Here is a 20,530-nt window from a genome sequence, read left to right as displayed (position 1 = left end):
TGTATTTCTGGGTATTTAGAATCACCCCAAAAAACTGCTAAGTTCTGCTCTATCTTTAACGATGCCTTTGATATTCTCAATGTCAGATCGAAATTTCCAAAACCGAAAAAATGTAATATGCCTCTTTCTGACAGTACCTTCATTGAATTAAAGCAATACGCTGACAATATAATCGAATATAAACGGAATTACAGATTCCGTTGAACACCGATCCATTTTACAAAGCAGTAGAAAAACTGGTTACATAGGTTTTATTATACGTTTACAAAATATTTTTGAATTGTTTTTAGTTTTAAAAGAAAAAAGATTAGAAAATTTGCTATTTTACAAGCTTAATCAGGACCACTTAGAAACATTTTTCAGTGCGATAAGAAGTCGAGATGGATTCAACAATAATCCATCGGCAAGACAATTTGAATCCAGCTACAAAAGATTATTTGTACGACATGAGGTGACAGCTGCTGAAACGGGAAATTGTATGCTTAATGACATTCAGATTTTGTTTGCGTCATCGGCAAACAAGGAAAACGCACTTTTCACAGAGGAAGATAATATGCAAATAATATCACCCGTTGATGTGTTATTTGACCATGATTACTTATCAACATTGTGGAATCTTAGTCCGTATGTTGATGAAGTAGTAACTTACATCAGCGGATTTACAATTAAGAAACTGTTACGAAATAGAAATATGTGCAACACATGTGTACCATTTTTAACAGCCAATAATCAAAAAGATATGTCAAAATGTATATTAATTGAAATAAAAACGCGAGAAAGGTTGATGTATCCTTCGCGTGATGCTATTGTAATAGCTAGAACAACTGAAAGAATTATACGCGCAAATAACAATATTCTTTTTACACGTAAAAATATTAAAGAATTCTTAATAATAAAAGCGTTTCAGGCAGTTAGTATCAACTATGTAGTATTTAACGACAATATCATGATAGAACATGTTCAAAGTCAAGGAATTCTTGATAATCATAAAACTCAATTGACGGAAGCTGTTATTAAGACATATGTATCTCTGTTTATTTCATGAAGGAAAATACGTAACAGATATTGGAAGAAACGAATATATTCGACAAAAATTTTCCAAACTTATTTTACATAAAAACCAATAATGTAAATCATTGTAATAAATGATTTATTCATTAATTTATAATTATTCATTCTAATATTTATTTAACGTTTAAAACCTTATATTTATTTTAGCCTTAAATTAATTAATTAATTTTTTATTTATTTCATTTATTTACAGATTTGTTACGATACTTGATTCATTAATTGATATCGATTAATTAATTTTATTTATTAATTAATTTATTTTCACTCATTTTTTCACTCAAGCATTTTATTATTTATTTATTTTCTGATTTAAAAAAAAATTTATTTCTTTATTTATTCATTAAAAAGAAAGAAAGATTATGATATTATACATATTGTTACGCGCGCTGCCCGGTATACTCTCCGGCCGCGGGTCAGCTGTCAAATCGACGATGTCGATCGGCGGCGGCGGTCAGGTCTGGAGCCGGGCAACGGAATTGACGGGGAATCAATAAACAGTTATCAAGGGACATCGAGCCAGTTCGGTCGTTAATTGTAAACGCTTCTAATAAAGTCGTTTGTTTTGAGAGTTAAAAGAGTGTTTCTTCATTTCCACGAGCGCGCGCGTAACATTTTGGGGGCTCGTCGCTTCCGGGATCCGTTTGACGGATCCTGCGTAACGCGTGCGAGTTTTTGGTGACTCCTAGTGCGAGAGTGAGAGACATATCAACCACACATTCCTCGAGGAAGATTCAGTTTCAGATACCGGTAGATGCGACGATGGAGGCCGATTCGCTTCGTGCGGAGCTGCGGTTGCAGTAATTGAGGGAGGAGTGGCGAGAGAAGAGAAGGCGTCAGAGGCTGCTTCAATACCGGAAGGACTTGTTCTCAGCTCGTGGTGGCAGTACCCGTGGAGGGACATAAAGAAGAATATAAGCTATGTTGTTCCCACAATATTTCCGCGGAAGACGCTCCGTCAGACGCGCCGGTAAATTTTCCATGCGCGAGTGTTAACGCGGGCGGAGAACAGGCGCCGCATGACTTAAAAGTAAAGTCTGTCACGTATGTTAGGTCGGTGCCTTTGCGTGAATTTCCCATGTAATTCTTTTTCTTTTCGCGCGCGGTCGGTTGGGATGGGACCGCGGAAACGATAGATCTAGCGATATATTAAAAAGAATGAATGTGAATCGAAAGGGACATTTCCGCGCGGAATGCCCGTCGCTTCGGGGAGCGAATTGAATTTTGTCAGGCTTCGCGGAGCCGTTTCGATGGGGAGAAATCTTGAGGTGCGGCGACTTGGTGGGGGAGAGCGGGTCCGTTTCTTAAAAGTTTAAGCGCGTCAGCTTGAGGACGTTACTGTTTTGAATTTATGTTTGTTTGAGGCTGTTCGTTTGTTTCGAATTTCAGAGATTTTTCGGAAGGCGGAATTGCTACAAAAAGCAAACAGCAGTGGAATTCTTCAAAGAGAGAGATGGAAAGAGAGAGTGAATTTTTTATTAAGAAGACTGCTTTGCCCACGGTTTTTGAGCCGTAGTTTTCCCGTGGGATGTAGGACAAATGCTGAGGCAGGGGACGGGGAGCTCTGAGAGCGTAGGATCCACGGAAGTCAATTCCCCCCCCCCCCGATCCCGAAGGAAGAAAAAAGAAGCGCTCAAGACCCGGCGCAAGGAAGCAAGAAATGCTCAAGGCTCAAGATGAAAGGGGAGCACGGGGAGCGGAGTACTGGGAACGTGCGAGGGTCTCCGCGAAAGAGTCTGGCCAGCTCTACGGGGAAGGACGCATGAGGAGGTCTAGTGAAGAGGAGGCATGCCAGGGTGGACGTGACTCGGTAACCCGTTGCAGCAGCACGGGGAGAGCAGGAAATCGTCCTGGAACCCTGAAAAGCCAAATCTGAAAAGCGCGTCAAATTGTCTTGCGGATTGTCGGGACGACAATTTTGAAGAGGGAGGGCAGTATTACGCGCGCTACCTGGTATACTATCCGGCTGCGAGTCAGCTGTCAAATCAGCGATGTCGATCGGCGGCGGCGGTCAGCTGTCTGGAGCCGGGCAACGGAATTGACGGGGAATCAATAAACAGTTGTCAAGGGGCATCGAGCCATTTCCGTCGTTAATTGTAAACGCTTCTAATAAAGTCGTTCGTTTTGAGAGTTAAAAGAGTGTTTTTTTATTTCCGCGAGCGCGCGCGTAACACCTCTTTTAACGCCCTTTTCTTCCCCCGACTCCTTTTCGTCCTGCGCGCTTCCCTCCCTCTTTTGCCCTGAAGCCTCCTTACGAAGGAAACGGAAATTTCCCGACGCCCTTTCCAAAAAACTACTCTAGTTTATTAATTTTAAAGTTTTCATGTGGTACATTACAAAGCTCTCTCCTACACACACATACACACCGGAGGGGGGGGGGGGTGCAAGGGCTTGGGAGCGGTGCACTTGCACACGGTTCAAATGACCACGGTGCATTTGCACACGGTGCATTTGCACACTGTGCATTTGGACACAACAGAAATTTTATTAAAAATGTACACTATATGCATACGTAAAATTTTACCACCGATATTTGCACACGAAAAAATGTCCACCGTTTACTTGGACACGTAAAAGTTGCACACCATTTATTTGCACACTGCTCACTTGCACACCATTCACTTGCACACCGTTTACTTGCCCATCATTAATTTGCACACCAAGAAATGCGCACCGATTTGCACACGGAAAGATGCACACTGATCATTTGCACACGGAAAGATACGCACCGATCATTTGCACACGGAAAGATGCGCACTGATCATTTGCACACGGAAAGATGCGCACTGTTCATTTGCAAACGGAAAAATGCACACTGATCATTTGCACACGAAAAGATGCGCACTGATCATTTGCACACGGAAAGATGCACACCGTTTACTTGCACACCGTTCAATTGCACACCGTTTAATCAAACGCATGTTAAATATTCATACATTGTGGCTGCGTTTGCAATGTGTACATGAGTTAGCGACTTGGACGGGGTGGGTGCGGGAGGGGGGCCGAAGGCCCCCTTTGTACTCCCCCTGCGCGCGCGTGTGTGTGTGTGTGTGTGTGTATGTAAAGCATTTATTGTACAACATGGATTTGCGACTTAAATGGTGCGCAATTGAACAGTGTGCAACTGAGCGGTGTGCAAATAAACGATGTCCAAAAGCATCGTGTCCAAATGAACAGTGTGCAAATAATCGGTATGCATCTTTCCGTGTGCAAATGATCAGTGCGCATCTTTCCGTGTACAAATGATCGGTGCGCATTTCTTGGTGTGCAAATGAGTGGTGGGCAAGTGAACGGTGTGCAAGTGGATGGTGTGCAAGTGAGCAGTGTGCAAATGAATGGTGTGCAACTTTTACGTGTCCAAGTGAACGGTGGGCATTTTTTTGTGTGCAAATATCCAGTGGTCAAATTTTACGTGTGCATAAAACTGGCGTACATTTTTAATAAAATTTCTTTTGTGTCCAAATGCACAGTGTGCAAATGCACCGTGGTTATTTGAACCATGCGCAAGATATCGTGTCCAAATGCACCGTGTCCATTTGAACCGTGTCCAAGTGAGTGCCACCCCAAGGGTTTTGCCCCCCCTTCTCCCACACCCACCCTGTCGATAGGGATGCCCTGAAAAATCGCAAACCCGTGTGCTAAGTTTGTTTACTACTGTATCCGTTTCGCACTGTGAAGCGTTTCACTCAGCGTGTTGCGTCTACTTTGATCTGTGCGCTTACGGGATGTGCGCTATCGGGATGTGCGCTAACGGTATGTGCGCTATCGGGATGTGCGCTATCGCACCGTATGCTAACGGGACTCTCCCATAATCCGGAGCGTGCAGGCTTGCGTAACCACATTACTCGGGGAAAATTCAATATGTATCACAAGTCTGAATTTCTGCGAATGTATAGCGCAGAAAATTTACTCCCTTTTTCTATTATATTTAACTCTTTTATTCTCGGAAGTTCTGTGCAATGGCTTTTTCTTACGGTTCTTCCCTTTCACAAAGACATCTCGTTTAAGCGTCCAGCAGAAATCAACCATCATGTCCACATCTCACTTAATATCGATGCTCTATCTCCTTGATATCCTTGAAATCTTTCTCTCTATTTTTTTTTATAATCACCTAGATTTTTTGGGAAGTATTCGATATGAGAATCCAAGAAATGCAACTTAAGATTCATTAAGTAACGTAGTTTTCTATAGTTCTCCATCATTCCCGCCATCTTTTCTCTGTAATCTTGACTTTTGTGATTTCCTAGAAAATTTTCTGTGACACCTTTGAAACTCAGCCATGCTGTTCTTTCGTCTTTATTTATTTTGGTGACAAAATTGTCGTCTCTCAACATTTTACATATTTGAGGTTCATCGAAAATTCCTTATCGCAATTTTGCATCAGAGACGTTGGAAAATTTTCTTGTAAATACTGGTAGTATTCATCTTTTTTATTCAGAGTCTTCACCCATTGTTTCATGAGTCCCAATTTGATATGAAAAGGTGGAAAAATAACTTTTGAAAGCTCTACTAATGGTTTATTTATGATGTTTTTAAAACCAGGTTGCAAAGACATTCTTGTGAGAGCGCACAGTAATAAACGACCACAGCAGGCCGAGTGAAATGGACACAGTAACAAACGGACATAGACCAAACGGACACAGTAACAAATGCGCACAGACCAAATGCGCACGGACCAAATGCGCATGGACCAAATGCGCATAAACCAAACCGAAACAGTAACCAACAGACTTATTACATGGGTTGCAACTTCTCAGGGCACCCTTACCGACGGGGTGGATGCGGGAGGGGGGGGGGATCGGAGCGCCCCTTGCACCCCCTGTGTTGTGTGTGTGTGTGTGTGTGTGTGTGTGTGTGTGTATGTGTGCGTGCGCGTGCGCGTGTGCGTGCGTGTGCGTGCAAAGCATTCTCTGCACCACAAGGATTTGCGACTGTGCGCATTTGTTACTGTGTCCGTTTCACTCAGCCTGCTGTGTTTGTTTATTACTGTGCGCATCTGGGACTCACTCATTCTTGTCGGCCATTTTTTTCTTATGTAATGCTTCGTTCGATCTCTACTATTCCATTCACATAGGAAGCACGGATTTTTTGTGTAACCTGATTGTTGACCCAATAATATGGTGAGAATTTTCAGATTCACATAAATTTGTTATCCATGTTCTGTGTATTTAATTTTTTCAAGAACTGTTTTCAGGTTTGTGTACTGTTTTTTTATCACTACCGAGTGCACTACAGGAATGGAGGCATATACATTAATATTGTGCAGCAACACTGCTTTCAAGCTTTTTTTAGAAGAATCGATGAATAGTCTCCATTCATCAGACTTGTAATTTCCAGGTCTGTTTCTTCATTAATCCAAACCTCCGAGAATAAATAAGTTGTATATAATAGAAAAAGGGGGTGAATTTTCTACGCTTTATTATTCACAGAAGATCAGATTTGTCATACGTATTGAATTTTTCTCGGGTAATGTGGTTACGCAAGCCTGCTCGTTCCGGATTATACATTTGTGACCCAAACTGCTTTTACAAGGTGTTTTTTTGAGTTTAGGAAAAATGAGCCAATTCAGCAATTCTGACCTTGAATTTGGATTCAGCGGGTAAAAATACATAAGGATAGACTCGTCTGGTCCGCCGGACCAACATTAAAAAAAAATTTTTTTTTGAGATTAGGAAATCTGAGCTAACTTTGCAATTCTGACATTGAATTCGGATTCAGCGGGTCAAAATACATAAGGATAGACTAGTCCGCCGGACCAACCACTTTCTTTGTGTGCCTGTGTTATTATAGTTTTACTTCTCTTTTCTCTATCTTTTATTTCCATCTTTTCCACCACTCTGACCGTTCTTTCTAGTACTCTATCTCCTCCAATGTTCATCATCTCTATCCGTTTCTTTAAATCCTCCTGTGCGTCCGTTAAACTCTTTCTTTCCTTCTCCTATCTACTTTCCGTCTCCTTAAACTGCTTAATTTAATTTTTTTAAACTTATATTTTTTCCCTCTTTTTCCCTATTCTTCTACAACCTCCTTCAACTTTTTTTATATTTCCTTTATAAGGATTTCCTTTATAATATTTCCTTTAAACTCTCTACTGCCTTGACTTTCCACTCCCTTAATCTTCTATCTCACCCCTATCTTCTCCTGCAGGTTATTCGCTACTCTCTTGCTTCCCCTACTAACTTTCTCCATTTTTTCTCCCCTTTTATTTTTTTTCTTGTTATAAAATTTTCTAATGAAGTACAGCTATCACTTCCCCTCTCCATATTCCTTACTTTGAGGTGTGGACTAATGCGCCACTAGGCGGCGCTTCTACTCCCTACCATGGTGGAAGTAACATGGTGTGCTATTACCTTGAACGAATTTTTGTCACGTTCTGCGCAGCAGTTTAGTTCATTTAATAGATGACTTTAATATTTTATATTTTTGACTATTCCAATTGTTTGGGAATCGTTTGGGCAAATTTAAGAAATCGCTCTCATAATTTGGGAAATAATAGTTTAGTCAAAATTAATACATAAAAATTGGGCGTTGAGCTAGCAGACATAACGTTAAAAATCATTTTCTCGTACGTCAATCGAAATTATTTGGGAAACATGCCTGTAAAATTTTAGAGTTTGGGATATAATAATTTCGTCGTAATTAATAAAATAAAGTTAGCATCTAAAAATTCCCTATGAAGTTTCGCAGATGTTCAGTTAACAGACATAATATCAAAAATCTTTTTTTACATCAATCGATTTGAAATTATTTGGAAAACACGCCTGTAAAATTTTAGAGTTTCGGAAATAATAATTTCGTAATTAATAAATAAAGATAGTATCTGAAAATTCCCTATGAAGTTTCGCGGATGTTCAATTAATTATAGCATTGGTGTATTATAGTTAGCAAACAAATATAAAATTATTAAAAGTTATCTTATCTATTCGTTTGGCAATCATTTGGAAACATTTGGGATAAACTTCGGTAATTATTCAGTTTTGGGTCTTGCACTCAAATATCGATATAATTATGCTTATTCGCAGTTTTGCTTCAAACGAACAAATCTGGCAGAAAAAAGCGTAGCTCTGCCCCAGGAAGCGAGATATTAATCGTTAAAGTTCACTACTTGACAGGTAATTCGCGCATTTTTTGCATGGCTTGTGCTAGACAGCATGTGCTTGCGGCCAATAAGCATGAGGATAAAACTGCTGCGCCTGCTCAAGTCATTACATTTCGTCGATATGACAGGTTTCATAACCCGAATATTCATCAACTTTAACGATTAATATCTCATTTCCCGGGGCAGAACGACGCTTTTTTCTGCCAGATTCGTTCGTTTGAAGCAAAACTGCATCGAATAAGCATAATTACATCGATATTTAAGTGCGAGACCCTAAACTGAATAATTAGCAAAGTATATTCCAAATGTTTCCAAATGATTCCCAAACGATTGCATAAGATAACTTTTAATAATTTTATTTTTATCATTTGTTTGCTAACTATAATACATCGGTGCTATAATTAACTGACCATCTGCGAAACTTCATAGGGAATTTTCAGATACTATCTTTATTTATTAATTACGACGAAATTATTATTTTCCAAACTCTGAAATTTTACAGGCGTGTTGCCCAAATAATTTCGAATCGATTGATGTAAGAAAAAATGATTTTTAACATTATGTCTGCTAACTGAACATTCGCGGAACTTTATAGAAAATTTTTAGATGCTCACTCGAATGAACTTTATTACTGCGTCCCCTCGGGGTTTGCAGTCTTCTCTCATAATACATTTCATTCTCGTCATAATATCTTACTTATTTACATTGTGTACCATACATGTCTCTTATCCGTCACAAAAAACCCTCTCTGTAATTTCTGTTCCCCTCTCTTCATGCTCTCTCTCTTCTTCCTCCTTTGCCTTACTCCTCCTTCCTCTCTCTCGTCCTTCTGGGTTTTCTCCGGTATCTCTTCTCCTCCACCTCTCGCCTCCTCCTTCCTCACTATTCCCTACTACGCGGCCTGGCCATATGCGACCTTACATTCTTAACTTCCCTCCCCTACCCTCGCTTCTAACCTATCCTCCTCTTGTCCTTTCTCCTTCTCTCTCCTCTGTCGGTCCGCCACCTGTTATAAATTAAAACATAATTTATTAATCGTGTACCGCCATCCCCCTCCTTACTTCCTCGTCTCTTATTCCCTTCCCTCTTCCCTCCATCTACCCCCCTCTCCGTCCCAACTCCATTTCCTCTCCTCCACCCACAGCCCTCTATTCGATACTATCACCTTTTTTTCCCTTCGCCCTTTCCCTTCTCGCCGCTTCCACCTCATCCTTCTCTTTTCCATCGTCAGGTTCTCGTCCACTCCCACTCCCCATGTCCCCTTCACCTCCCCTTCCCTTGTCAGAATTCTCTTCTCTGTCCGCCTCCCTTACTACCTCCGTTATTAATACCCACCTTCCCCCTTCTTTTCTTCCACCCTGTCCACTGTAACCCTCCTTCCCAACACTCGCTCCATAATACCCTCCACAAAAAACCTCCTCTCCCTCCACCCCTCTCCACATCACATTCTTCTCCCTTCTCCTTCTGTCTTCTTCTTCCCCTCCTGTCCTCCTTCTTTCCTTCTGCGTGGTTCTCTCTCTTTCCTCCAGTCTGCTCCTCGTCCTCTCCTCCATCTCCTTCCTTCTGTCTGTTTTCTTCTTTCATTTCTCCTTCCTCTTGAATTCCTTCGGCTCCTCTCTCCCTTCTGTCCTGCTCCTCTCCTCTTCTGTCACCTTCTGTCCATTCTTTTTTCTCTGTACCTCTCTCCATTCACTTTCCCCCTTTTCCTTTACTACGTCCTGCCACCTCCTCACCGTCAACCCTCTTTCTTCTTCCTCCCCTCTTCTTCTCTCCTCTCTTTCTGTCTCTCTCTTTCACAACCTCTCCTCCTCCGCCTCCACCTCTTTCCACCACTCCTCCATCATCTCTTCCGTCACCTCATTCTTCTCTCCCCTCCTCTCCTTGTCTTCCTTTCCTCCGTCTTTCACCCCCTCTTCTCCTTCTGGCTTCTTTTCCTTGCTCTTCACTTCCTCTTTCCTCCTCTCTCCTTTTATCTTCCTTTCCTTTACCTCTCCTCCTTCCTTCTCCGTGACTTTTCTCCTTCTCTCCTCTTCCCTCCTTTCCTTGCTGTCCCGCTGCCTATCTCCGCTCCCTCTCCTCTTGAACTCACCTTTTTCATTCTTCTCATCTGTTGATTCCTGCTCTTCTTGTCCCTCCGTCCTCTCTTCCTTTCTGCTTTCTATTTCCTCCATAACCCCACCAGTCCTCTATACCTTCTCTTAGTCCTCTCAATTCCTCTCTTATTTTTCTCAATTCTCCGCTTTCCATCTTCCAGTCTTCCACCTTCTTTCCTCTCTGTTTTTCTTGTTCCGCTTCTCGCTTTTCACTTCCTTCTTCGCTACCATCTCTATTCTCATCACCTCGTGTTTCACTTCTCCCTACTCCGTCTCGATGTTCGATTCTTTTCTCCATCTTTCCATTCTCTCTGCCAATCTCCTTCCTCCTCAACCTATCGATTTATCGATATCTCGTTCCACTACTCCACCTTCTTACTATCTTTCCTCTTTCTCTTCCTGACGGACCACGTGCTGGCGAACGCATACCTTTCCAAGCCCGCTATTGCCATCCTTCTCTCCACTCCACTTCCTTCCACTTCCACTTCCTTCCTTATTCTTCCTTCCCTTGACTCCCTCCGCCGTCCTCCTACATCACCGATTTTACCAATCCTCTTCTTCTCTCGATCCTTCCGCCAATCACGCCTCGCCCCTCGTATGTCGATATCTCGCATCCGTCACTCGCTCTTTCCGTCCGCCGCGCCATCTATAAAGTCCTCTATACACTCTCTTCTCAGTCTCCACTCTTTATCTCTCTTCTTACTTAACCACCGCCTCTCTGCTTCCTTCCGTTCCTGCGCCTTGCCCTCTTCTACCAACTCTCCGTCTCTTCACTATCGCCTGCTTCAATTTCTTTCTCCATCTCTCCTGCCTCTCCACCTTCCGTCTCGTGCTTCCCTTCAATGCCCCAGTTATTCCTCCGCCTCCTCTTCCTCCTCCATACACTCTCACTTCTTTCTTCACCTTCTTTCCACTATTTCACCTCTGCATAACCACGAGCACTCACTCAACCATCCTTCTCCCTCCGCCATTTTTTGTACCTCTCCCTTTTAGATGCTCACTTTATTTTATTAATTACAACAAAATTATTATTTCCCAAACTCTGAAATTTTACAGGCATGTTTCTCAAATGATTTCGAATCGATTGACGTACGAGAAAATGATTTTTAACATTATGTTTGCTAGCTCAACGCCCACATATTATTTATTAATTTTGACTAAACTACATATTATTTCCCACATTATGAGAGCGATTTCCTAAACTTGCCCAAACGATTCCCAAACGATTGGAATAGTCGAAAATAAAAAATATTAAAGTCGTCTGCTAAATGAACTGAACTCTGCGCACCACCAAGTTTCTGCCATCTTGCAAAATTACCATAGCAACCGATTGACAGGTTATTCTAGGTTGTAGGTTGTAGGTTATACACTGTTTTGTAGCAGTAAACGCAATATAAAAAAAAATTATCTTTAAAATGCCGTCGTGTTCATTTAAAACATGTAGAAATACGTCACGAAAGAATAAAAATGTAAAATATTTTTCATTTTCAAAAAATACAGATATGATTAAGAAAATATTTTGCAAAAATGTTAACCCAAATAACGGTATATATATAATATTGACAAGTGGTAAATGGAATTTAACAAATAATAAAATATACTACTAAAAAAAATAGGGAACACTTTTCGTATACTGAAAATTTAGGTTATGTTCAAACCGCTGGAACTCAGTGAAAAATTATCATAGAATTAAAACTCAAAAAGCGTTTTAAAGCTTGAAACTTCTTTCAAACGCTTCCTGGCGATTTCAGTTATCTTTTTTCTCACCAACGTAGCACAATGATGAAGCTTAACTCGTTAAAATAAAAGTTTTTAATGCGAATTTGCTGGCTGAATCTCACGTGAAAAAAATCATAGAGAATTTCTGTTACTTGCATCTTATAGCGGGATTTTTTCCCTTTATTTTGAGTGGTTGTTCATTGCTGTACGATTTTTTTACCAAGTTATTGAGATTTTAATAAAAAATGGTTATTTTGACTTTTATAGCTTGTTATTCATGAACAGATTAACGTACAGCACTCAAGAAAAAATTCTTAGAAAGCTGAAAGTTTGCACTTTTGAATGTTGTTATTAATTTTTTTTACAGATTTACTTTTTTTAACAACAAATTGCGTTCAAACATGTAAAAATCGCATATTTACGGTTTTCATTTAGTTTAATGTACTGTTGTGAAGAAAGATTCAATCACATCGCTAAAGCAAAGGTTTATAGTACGATTATTCCCCAGTAATAAACACTAACGTTTATGAAATAAAACTTTTTTATTCCATGTGTTTATCATTTTTGGAATTGCTGAAATTGCTTAGAATGTTTTTTCAACAATTTTTCTACAATTTTTTGACCAAATTACAAAGTCAACTTTACATTTTTTTTAACCCTTTGCGGCACGGTGGTCGATATATCGACCACCTATCTTGAAGTCATTTCTTTAATTTTTCAGACACCAAATACTGTATTTTATTACTTTTTCTTGTAATTTTACTTTAGTAAGAGTCTTAGTAATATTTGGTAAGGTATAATTTTCCTTTATTATTAGTTAATTTTGTTATATAAATAAATAAAGTGAAAAAAGTGTGTTTTTTACAAAAAATTATGTCAAAAAGAAGAAAGAATCATGAAGCTGTGAAAATCAGTATACAGAGGTTTTTTGGGTCGCTGATTACGAATCCGCTATCAGATTTCGACGATTCTTTTTCAAAATGGCGATCCAATATGACGATTTACGATTTTGAGTGTTTTTTATTGGTTTTTTATAAAAATTGGTATACGGGGATTTTTCAGAACGCTGATTACGAATCCACCATCAGATTTTGACGATTTTTTTTTATGGCGAATTCAATATGGCGATTTTGAGTATTTTTTATCGGTTTTTTATGGAAATATACAGGGATTTTTCAAAATGCTAATTACGAATATAAAAATTGATTTGCTGTGCTAACTGTAATAAAAAAAGTAAATTGTGGGAAAAAAAATTGTAAAATACAAAAATACAAAAAAAAAGAAAATGCAGACAATGACTGCCACGTCCACGTTCGTGTCTCTGAAGTAAACTAAGTGCGGTTTCTTTTATGAAAAAATTTTATGTTCTATGTACCATTGTCGAAAAAATGAAAAAATATATAATCTCAAAAAAACATTTTTTATCACTCATTATTTGAAATTTTCCATATTTAAATTTCAAAAATCTGATCTACACATAATCAACCTAAAAAAGCTAGTTCTGTACATCTGTTCTTGTAAAAAAAAAGTAAGAAAGTCCGAAATTTTTCAACATTCCGACCCTAAAAAATTCAATATATCAATTTCCATAAAAAACCTATAAAAATACTCAAAATCGTAAATCGCCATATTGGATTCACCATTTTGAAGAAGAATCGTTGAAATCTGATGGTAAATTCGTAATCAGTATTTTGAAAAATCCCTGTATACCTATTTCCATAAAAAAACCGATAAAAAATACTCAAAATTATGACTTGCCATATGAAATCCGCAATTTTGAAAAAAATCGTTGAAATCTGATGGCAGATTCGTAATCAGCGACCCTAAAAACCTTTCTACACCAATTTTCATAAAAATCCGATTAATAGAAAAATGTGTGCCGCAAAGGGTTAAATGACGCTTACGGCCGGCATTAGCGTTATCCAATGTGCACCACGTGCAGGTTGCCGGTCGGATTTTGCACATCGCGCGTGCGCGCGCGCGCGCGCGCGCGTGTGTGTGTGTGTTCAATATTGGGTCTTACCTCCTCTCTGATCAATTACTGCTTGTAAACATTCTCGCATATTTATGCACCTCTTAATAAAGTCTTGCGGAATTACGTACCAAATTTGTCCAAGCGTTTTTCCCAACTCACTTAATTTTGTGGCTGTTTTTCGCAACTTCTTAAACGTCGTTTTATCTCGTCCCAAACGAGTTTAATTGAATTTAAGTCTGGACTATTGGCCGGATGATCCAGCAATGTAATATTGTGTTTTTCAAGAAAGCGTCTAGTTACATTTGCCGGACGACCGTTGTCATGGTGTAAGGAGACAAGGGGTGTTTACGATAATGGCTATCCGAGTAATTTTCTCTAGGACCGAAATATATGATAAGCACAGCCATCTACTACCATCATGATTCGTGACAACTCAATGCTGTCTGGTATAGCCGAATCAACATCACGAGCAAGTTGCGAGTTGCGAGTTCCGCGAGTTTGTAGCAGGTAACCTAAAAAGTACGATATAAATATTATAAATAATTTGATTGATTATTACAATTAAAAATACTCTGTTTTTTAACGTATGGTAAGATTATTAACTTGATTAAAATAGTAATTATGTAACACAATAATGTATTTTTAAAGTATTGTCTAAAGTAATATTAAAGAGATTATTTTATTTACAAATATTTTATTTATTTATTTGTCTATAAAGTTTCTATTATAATGATATTATTTCAAAACCTAATATAAAATTTTAATTAGACATTTATTCTTAATAAATGTTATTAATGTTATAAATGTTATTTTATTTAAACGTATTTATAAACATGTGTTTATAAATACAGTATATCTTAATTTACTATGCACTTGCATTACAAATTAAAAAAATTTATTGTAAACATTATTATTAGTCTCACATTAGTAAAATATTCATGCATAATGTTTATACATAAAGATATATGATTTTTTAAATAAAATAATGATAACACCATGCAACTTATCATTAACAGTTGTTACAAGAAAGAAAAATATTTATACTTAAATTTTTATTTTACTTGTAATCTAAAAAATATTATTAATGATGATTTATTTAGTAATTTTACATCATTTATCTCATTTGTTTCAAAGTGTTAACTTAGAAAGTGTAAGTCTCTCTCTCTCTCTCTGTTCAAATGATTCCAGGTGTAGCTGATACAAGTGCAGCTACACAAGTGTAGCTGAGCAGAGAGGAAAACGCGCTGATAAAACAGAGAGGAATAGCAATGAGTATGACAAAGATAAATAACACCACCACTGACGTCACGACCAATCAGCGTTAAGTATCCGGATGAGACAACCTGTACAGTTTAATAATCTTGATACCAGACAGCATTGAGTTGTCACGAATCATGATGGTAGTAGATGGCTGTGCTTATCATATATTTCGGTCCTAGAGAAAATTACTCGGATAGCCATTATCGTAAACACCCAAGGATGGTCATCCAGCAGACCAAATTTCGACTCGTTTTGCGCACATATGGCGGTGTAACAAGTGACCTTAAATATTGGAAAATAAGAGGCACTTGTAAACAAGCTGATGATTTGCGATTATTTTACTGCTGACATAATGGTAGCATGCAGTGTTAAAAAATGTACAAATCGTAGTGAAAATGTCAAAGGGAAAAAAATTATATTTTATTCTTTTTTCAAAGAACCTAAATTTGCGATAAAATGGATGGAAGCTTGTGGGAAAAAGGTTAACCTCAAAACTGGTAAATACATAAATTTAATTTCATTGTATGTAAAAACTGTAATAGATAATACATTATTAATGTAAAAAATGTTGCAGCACGCATATGTTCCACTCATTTCCTGTCAAGTAGTACATATATAAAACTTGTACTGCTCCTTCGCTTCGTTCTTTTTAATAAAAAAAGTTTTTTAATTATTTTTAATTAATAAACTGATAATGATATTTTTTTCATTAAATTAATTTAATAATTATCCCTTTATTATTAAAATTAATTCTACGTTTTAATTACTGCGGGCTAAGGGCAAAACGTTGGCTAATACATCAATATGGTAACTTGTTCCACAACGCTGATTGGCTAACCATCGTGCGCAATAACACACCTTGTCTTCTTACCATGAGCGTTGTCCTGCATAAATTCAAAATTTGGATGTGATAAACGTAGAGGCAATATGTGAGGTCGAAGAATTTCATTTATGTATCGAAAACTTATGATTGCAGGAGGTGGCAGGATCACTAATTCAGTTCGTTCTGTTTTTGAAATACACCCCCACACCATCACAGAACAGCCACGAGTGTGCGCGTGACGAATCGCGGGGTCCTTACCTTTGTTGTAACACACACACACACACACACACACACACACACACACACACACACACAAACGCGCGCGTGCGATGTGCACAATCCGACCGGCATCCTCCACGTGGTGCACATTGGATAACGCTAATCCCGGCGGTAAGCGTAAAAAAAATGTAAGGTTGACTTTGTAATTGTTCAAAAGAGTGTAGAAAATCTGTTGAAAAAACGTTGTAAGCAACTTCAGTAATTCCAAGAATGATAAACACGTGGAATAAAAATGTTTTATTCCATGAACGTTAGTGTTTATTATTGGGGAGTAATCGTACTATAAAACTTTGCCTTAGCGATGTGATTAAATTATTCGGTAATTATGCAAAATAGGGGCGACCTCACCGATTTCAATGACTTTGATATATGTTATTAGAGTCATTATTCTGAACAATTTTTCCGTATACATGTTACTGCCGCTCGGCCTTAGTTTCCGAGTTATACACTTATGTCATAAAGTTATTATGTCAAACGAGTCATACAACTTATGTGGTATAGAGAACGCATGAGTGGGAAAGAAGCTTCGCCCATTTCCCTGCACCCCCTCCCGTAATTTTTCTTAACTCTAACCCACCAATTTTATGTCGCTATTTGGTTAATGTGAAAACATTGGAAACGAATAATGTGGAAAGTCGCAAACCTATGTGGTACTGTACAAGCTTGGACGTCGTTTACTTTACTTTTTATAAATATGATACATGATATCAGTGTTTTACGTAAAGTAAACGACGTCCACGCTTATACAGTACATGGGTCAGCGGCGAGTAGTGCGTGCGGCCGCCACTAGGCGAAAGCGCGGCGCCTCAACTCGTGAGTAAAGTAATAGCGCATGGCCTACATAAGGAGACCACCTACGACGAGAGATCAAGCTAAGCTTCCAGTTTCCGAGCTTCATACGCTACATATAGCGAGCTCATTCCGAGCTTATACAAAGCGACTTTTTTGTTTCACAAGGGCCTTGGAGTTTGACATTCGGTCCAAACGAGCTCGTGGCCTTCTAAGAACTGCTCCAGGAGACTCCATCGGCAACCTGCCTCGCTGCAGACGACCGACCGTGGTCTTCGGACTAACCCGGTGCTCCCGGGCATCACGAAGTCTCCGGAGCCTGAGGAGCCGGACACTGGAGAAGCCTTCATCCTTTGGCGACTTATTCAGATCGCTGTCTCACCGAATAAGCTAAAGGATCCGCGACTCCAACCACGGGATCCTCGCCGCTACCCTTCAGTCACTAGGGCGACGCAGACAGTCGGACGCGGGCGCATCACCCGAGCAACACAGACCGCAACTTCCAGTTCGGCAGTGACTATCAACCGGCCTACGCAGTCTACGGCGGGACCACGGGTCTTGTCAGACCTGACTACCAGATGCACGCAAACCATTCCTAAGACCATCACCGAGTCGCCGGAAGCTCCCAAGACGCCACGCGCGCTTCTTCGGACGCCCGGGAAGCATCTCCCTCGCTCCGCACTTGAAAGAAAGAAGAAACTCTTCAGGGAGCTTTTCGGGAGTGATAGCGACGACAACTAGGAGGACTCCTAACATCCTTCATGTACCTGTGGGTGCCTAATCCTTTCACAACCACGGGGCAAACAACCCACGAGACGTAGAAGCCTGTTGCAGACGACGGCAAGGCAGGCTACTTTCCAGGACTACCTTTATATCGCAATATACACTTTCATACACTCAGCTATATATCAAAGAGTAAATATACAAGACACGTATTAATATTTGAGGGAGCCTTCTGATTACTTCACCAGTCTTAACTCCCCACAATTACTAATCGTTCTTTACAACAGTACATTGAACTAAATAAAAACCGTAAAATATGCGATTTTTTACATAATCTTTGAACGCGATTTGTTGTTAGAAAAAGTAAATTTGTAAAAAAATTAATAACAACATTCAAAAGTGCAAACTTTCAGCTTTCCAACGCTTTTTTGCTGAGCGCTGTATGTTGATCTGTTCGCGAGTCAAAATGACCATTGTTTCTTAAAATCTCAATAACTCAGTAAAAAAAAATCGTACAGCTATGTACTACTCAAAATAAAGGGAAAAGATCCCGCTATAAGATGCAAGTAATAGAAATTCTCTATGATTTTTTCACGTGAGATGCAGCGCAGCAAATTGGCATAAAAAATTTTTATTTTAACGGGTCAAGCTTTATCATTGTGCTACGTTGGTGAAAAAAAAGATAACTGAAATTGCCAGAAAGCGTTTTAAAGAAGAAGTTTCAAGCTTTAAAACGCTTTTTGGGTTTTGATTCTACGATAATTTTTCGCCGAGTTCCAGCAGTTTGAAAATAGCTTAAATTTTTGATATACAAAAAGTGTTCCTTATTTTTTTTAGTAGTGTATAATAAAATTGGTAAAATACATTTTTTTAAATTTGTTTATCTAGGTCGGGTTTGTTCCCAACATTTCCATTCTTTACAATACAAAGATCGATCTTTGTTAAGTAAAAATTATACATATATTTTATTATATTATATATTGTTTTTCTGTGTTTATCCGTGTTAAATTTATATTTATGTGTTTGTATTTTTGTCTATTAATATATTCACTATAATTATAATTACATACAAAAAATCTTTTATTATAATAATAACTTTTTTTTGCCCGAATCTTCATTTAAAATCTATTTAAATTATACAAGATCGCGGAATCTTGGCACGCATTGATCAGTAGAAATGCCTGTGCAATAACACACCTTGTTACTTCCACCATGCTCCCTACTATGTAACTCGCTCGTCTCAAATCTATCTAGTCCTTACCACCTTGTAGTCCTACTCTGTTGTACATCGACTCGACCAAATAATATTCTATTTTTTTCTGACCCACTCTTCTCCCATTCTACCTTTTATTACCCACACTTCACTCCCTGTCAGCCATATCCAACTATTCCACTTTTTCTATAACCTTCTTTCATCTTTTAATCTCAGACTGAAAACTAGCAGCACACTACACACGTCTAACTCACTTGGCTCCGGAAACGGAAGTCCCAACATTTTTTATTATTACCATCATTATAAATTTTTTAATTATAAAACATACCTGTTTTGTGATATATGTATCGTCAAATAATGGCAGAGATTTAATAACTGAGAAATTAGTGAATGTCACGACAAACAAATACGGATTCGTATTTGTTAAAACATTTTGTATACATGCACCTTTCCAATTTTGTAAATATCTTAAAACCTTCTTAAATGTACATATCTCAGTAAATCCAGATTGTAGAAATTCTGAAATGTCAATAAAAGTTTTAAATAATAAATACAAATTGACAAACGGGCAACATTTCGAGTGACTTTCACTTACAAGGGAATCGTCGGGAGTGTTCTCCACTAATTGTAATAAGCTTTAGATATGTTGTAGAACATAAAAAATATTACATTCATATTTTTTTAGCGGCGTGTTTCGACGTTTAGGGGTTGATATTACCCCTTGAAAATAATAGATTATTTTGTTTTTGACGAATATCTTTAAAATATAAAGTTTATATTTTGCGGTTTAATTTAGACCGCACAGTTAGACACCGTACAGTTACGCACTATTTATTTACACACCGTTTATTTGGACATAGAATGTTGCGGATCATTCAATTGGACACCGTTTAATTGTGCACCGCACATTTGGGCACCATTCGCTTAAACATTGTTTAATTGCGCATTATTTTTTTGGACACAGAAAGTTGCACACCGTTTACTTGCGCACCATTCACTTGTACATCGTTCATTTGACACAGAAAGTTGTGCACTGTTCATTTGCATACCATTCGTTTGCGCACCACTCAGTTATGCATAGCGTTTGCTTGGACACGGAAAGACATGTACCATTTAATAGGGCATATCGTCGCTTCTGAATAAAAGAGCGTTAACTCAGAAGCCGGCTTAACACCTTTTCTAACCGACTTCTGAGTTAACGCCCTTTTATTTGGAAACGACGATATAAAATATATGTACCATTCATTTTGCAAGGGGAGAAATAAAAAGTATAATTATTTACTTTAATCTGTTCATCTTAAATATAATTCAAAATATACTCATCCGGTACGTTTTTAGGTAATAAATTTAAAAAGAAGAAATAGTCGTTCTGCTCTTTAAATCAAGATATTAATCGTTAAAATTGACGATTTGTCAGGTTAGAATATCTTGTCATACTGACGAAATGTAGTGACATTAATATACACATCTGTATGCACCTGGACCACAA

At 38.5% G+C, this 20,530-nt stretch overlaps 1 protein-coding gene across 1 annotated transcript in view; it reads right to left on the bottom strand.

Annotated features, from left to right (window-relative positions):
* The window catches only part of LOC105838776 (tectonic-1), an 88,210-nt gene that overhangs the window by 16,585 nt on the left and 51,095 nt on the right, over positions 1-20,530 (bottom strand). Inside the window, exon 4 of the mRNA XM_028190492.2 lies at positions 19,370-19,560. Within this exon, the coding sequence (XP_028046293.1) occupies positions 19,370-19,560 (191 nt within the window). The remainder of the gene's footprint in view (positions 1-19,369; positions 19,561-20,530) is intronic.

Source organism: Monomorium pharaonis, chromosome 10 (assembly GCF_013373865.1).
Source record: "Monomorium pharaonis isolate MP-MQ-018 chromosome 10, ASM1337386v2, whole genome shotgun sequence".
NCBI classification, from domain to species: domain Eukaryota; kingdom Metazoa; phylum Arthropoda; class Insecta; order Hymenoptera; family Formicidae; genus Monomorium; species Monomorium pharaonis.
The sequence above is the reverse complement of the archived record's forward strand: the minus strand, read 5'-3'. Positions and strand labels throughout refer to the sequence as shown.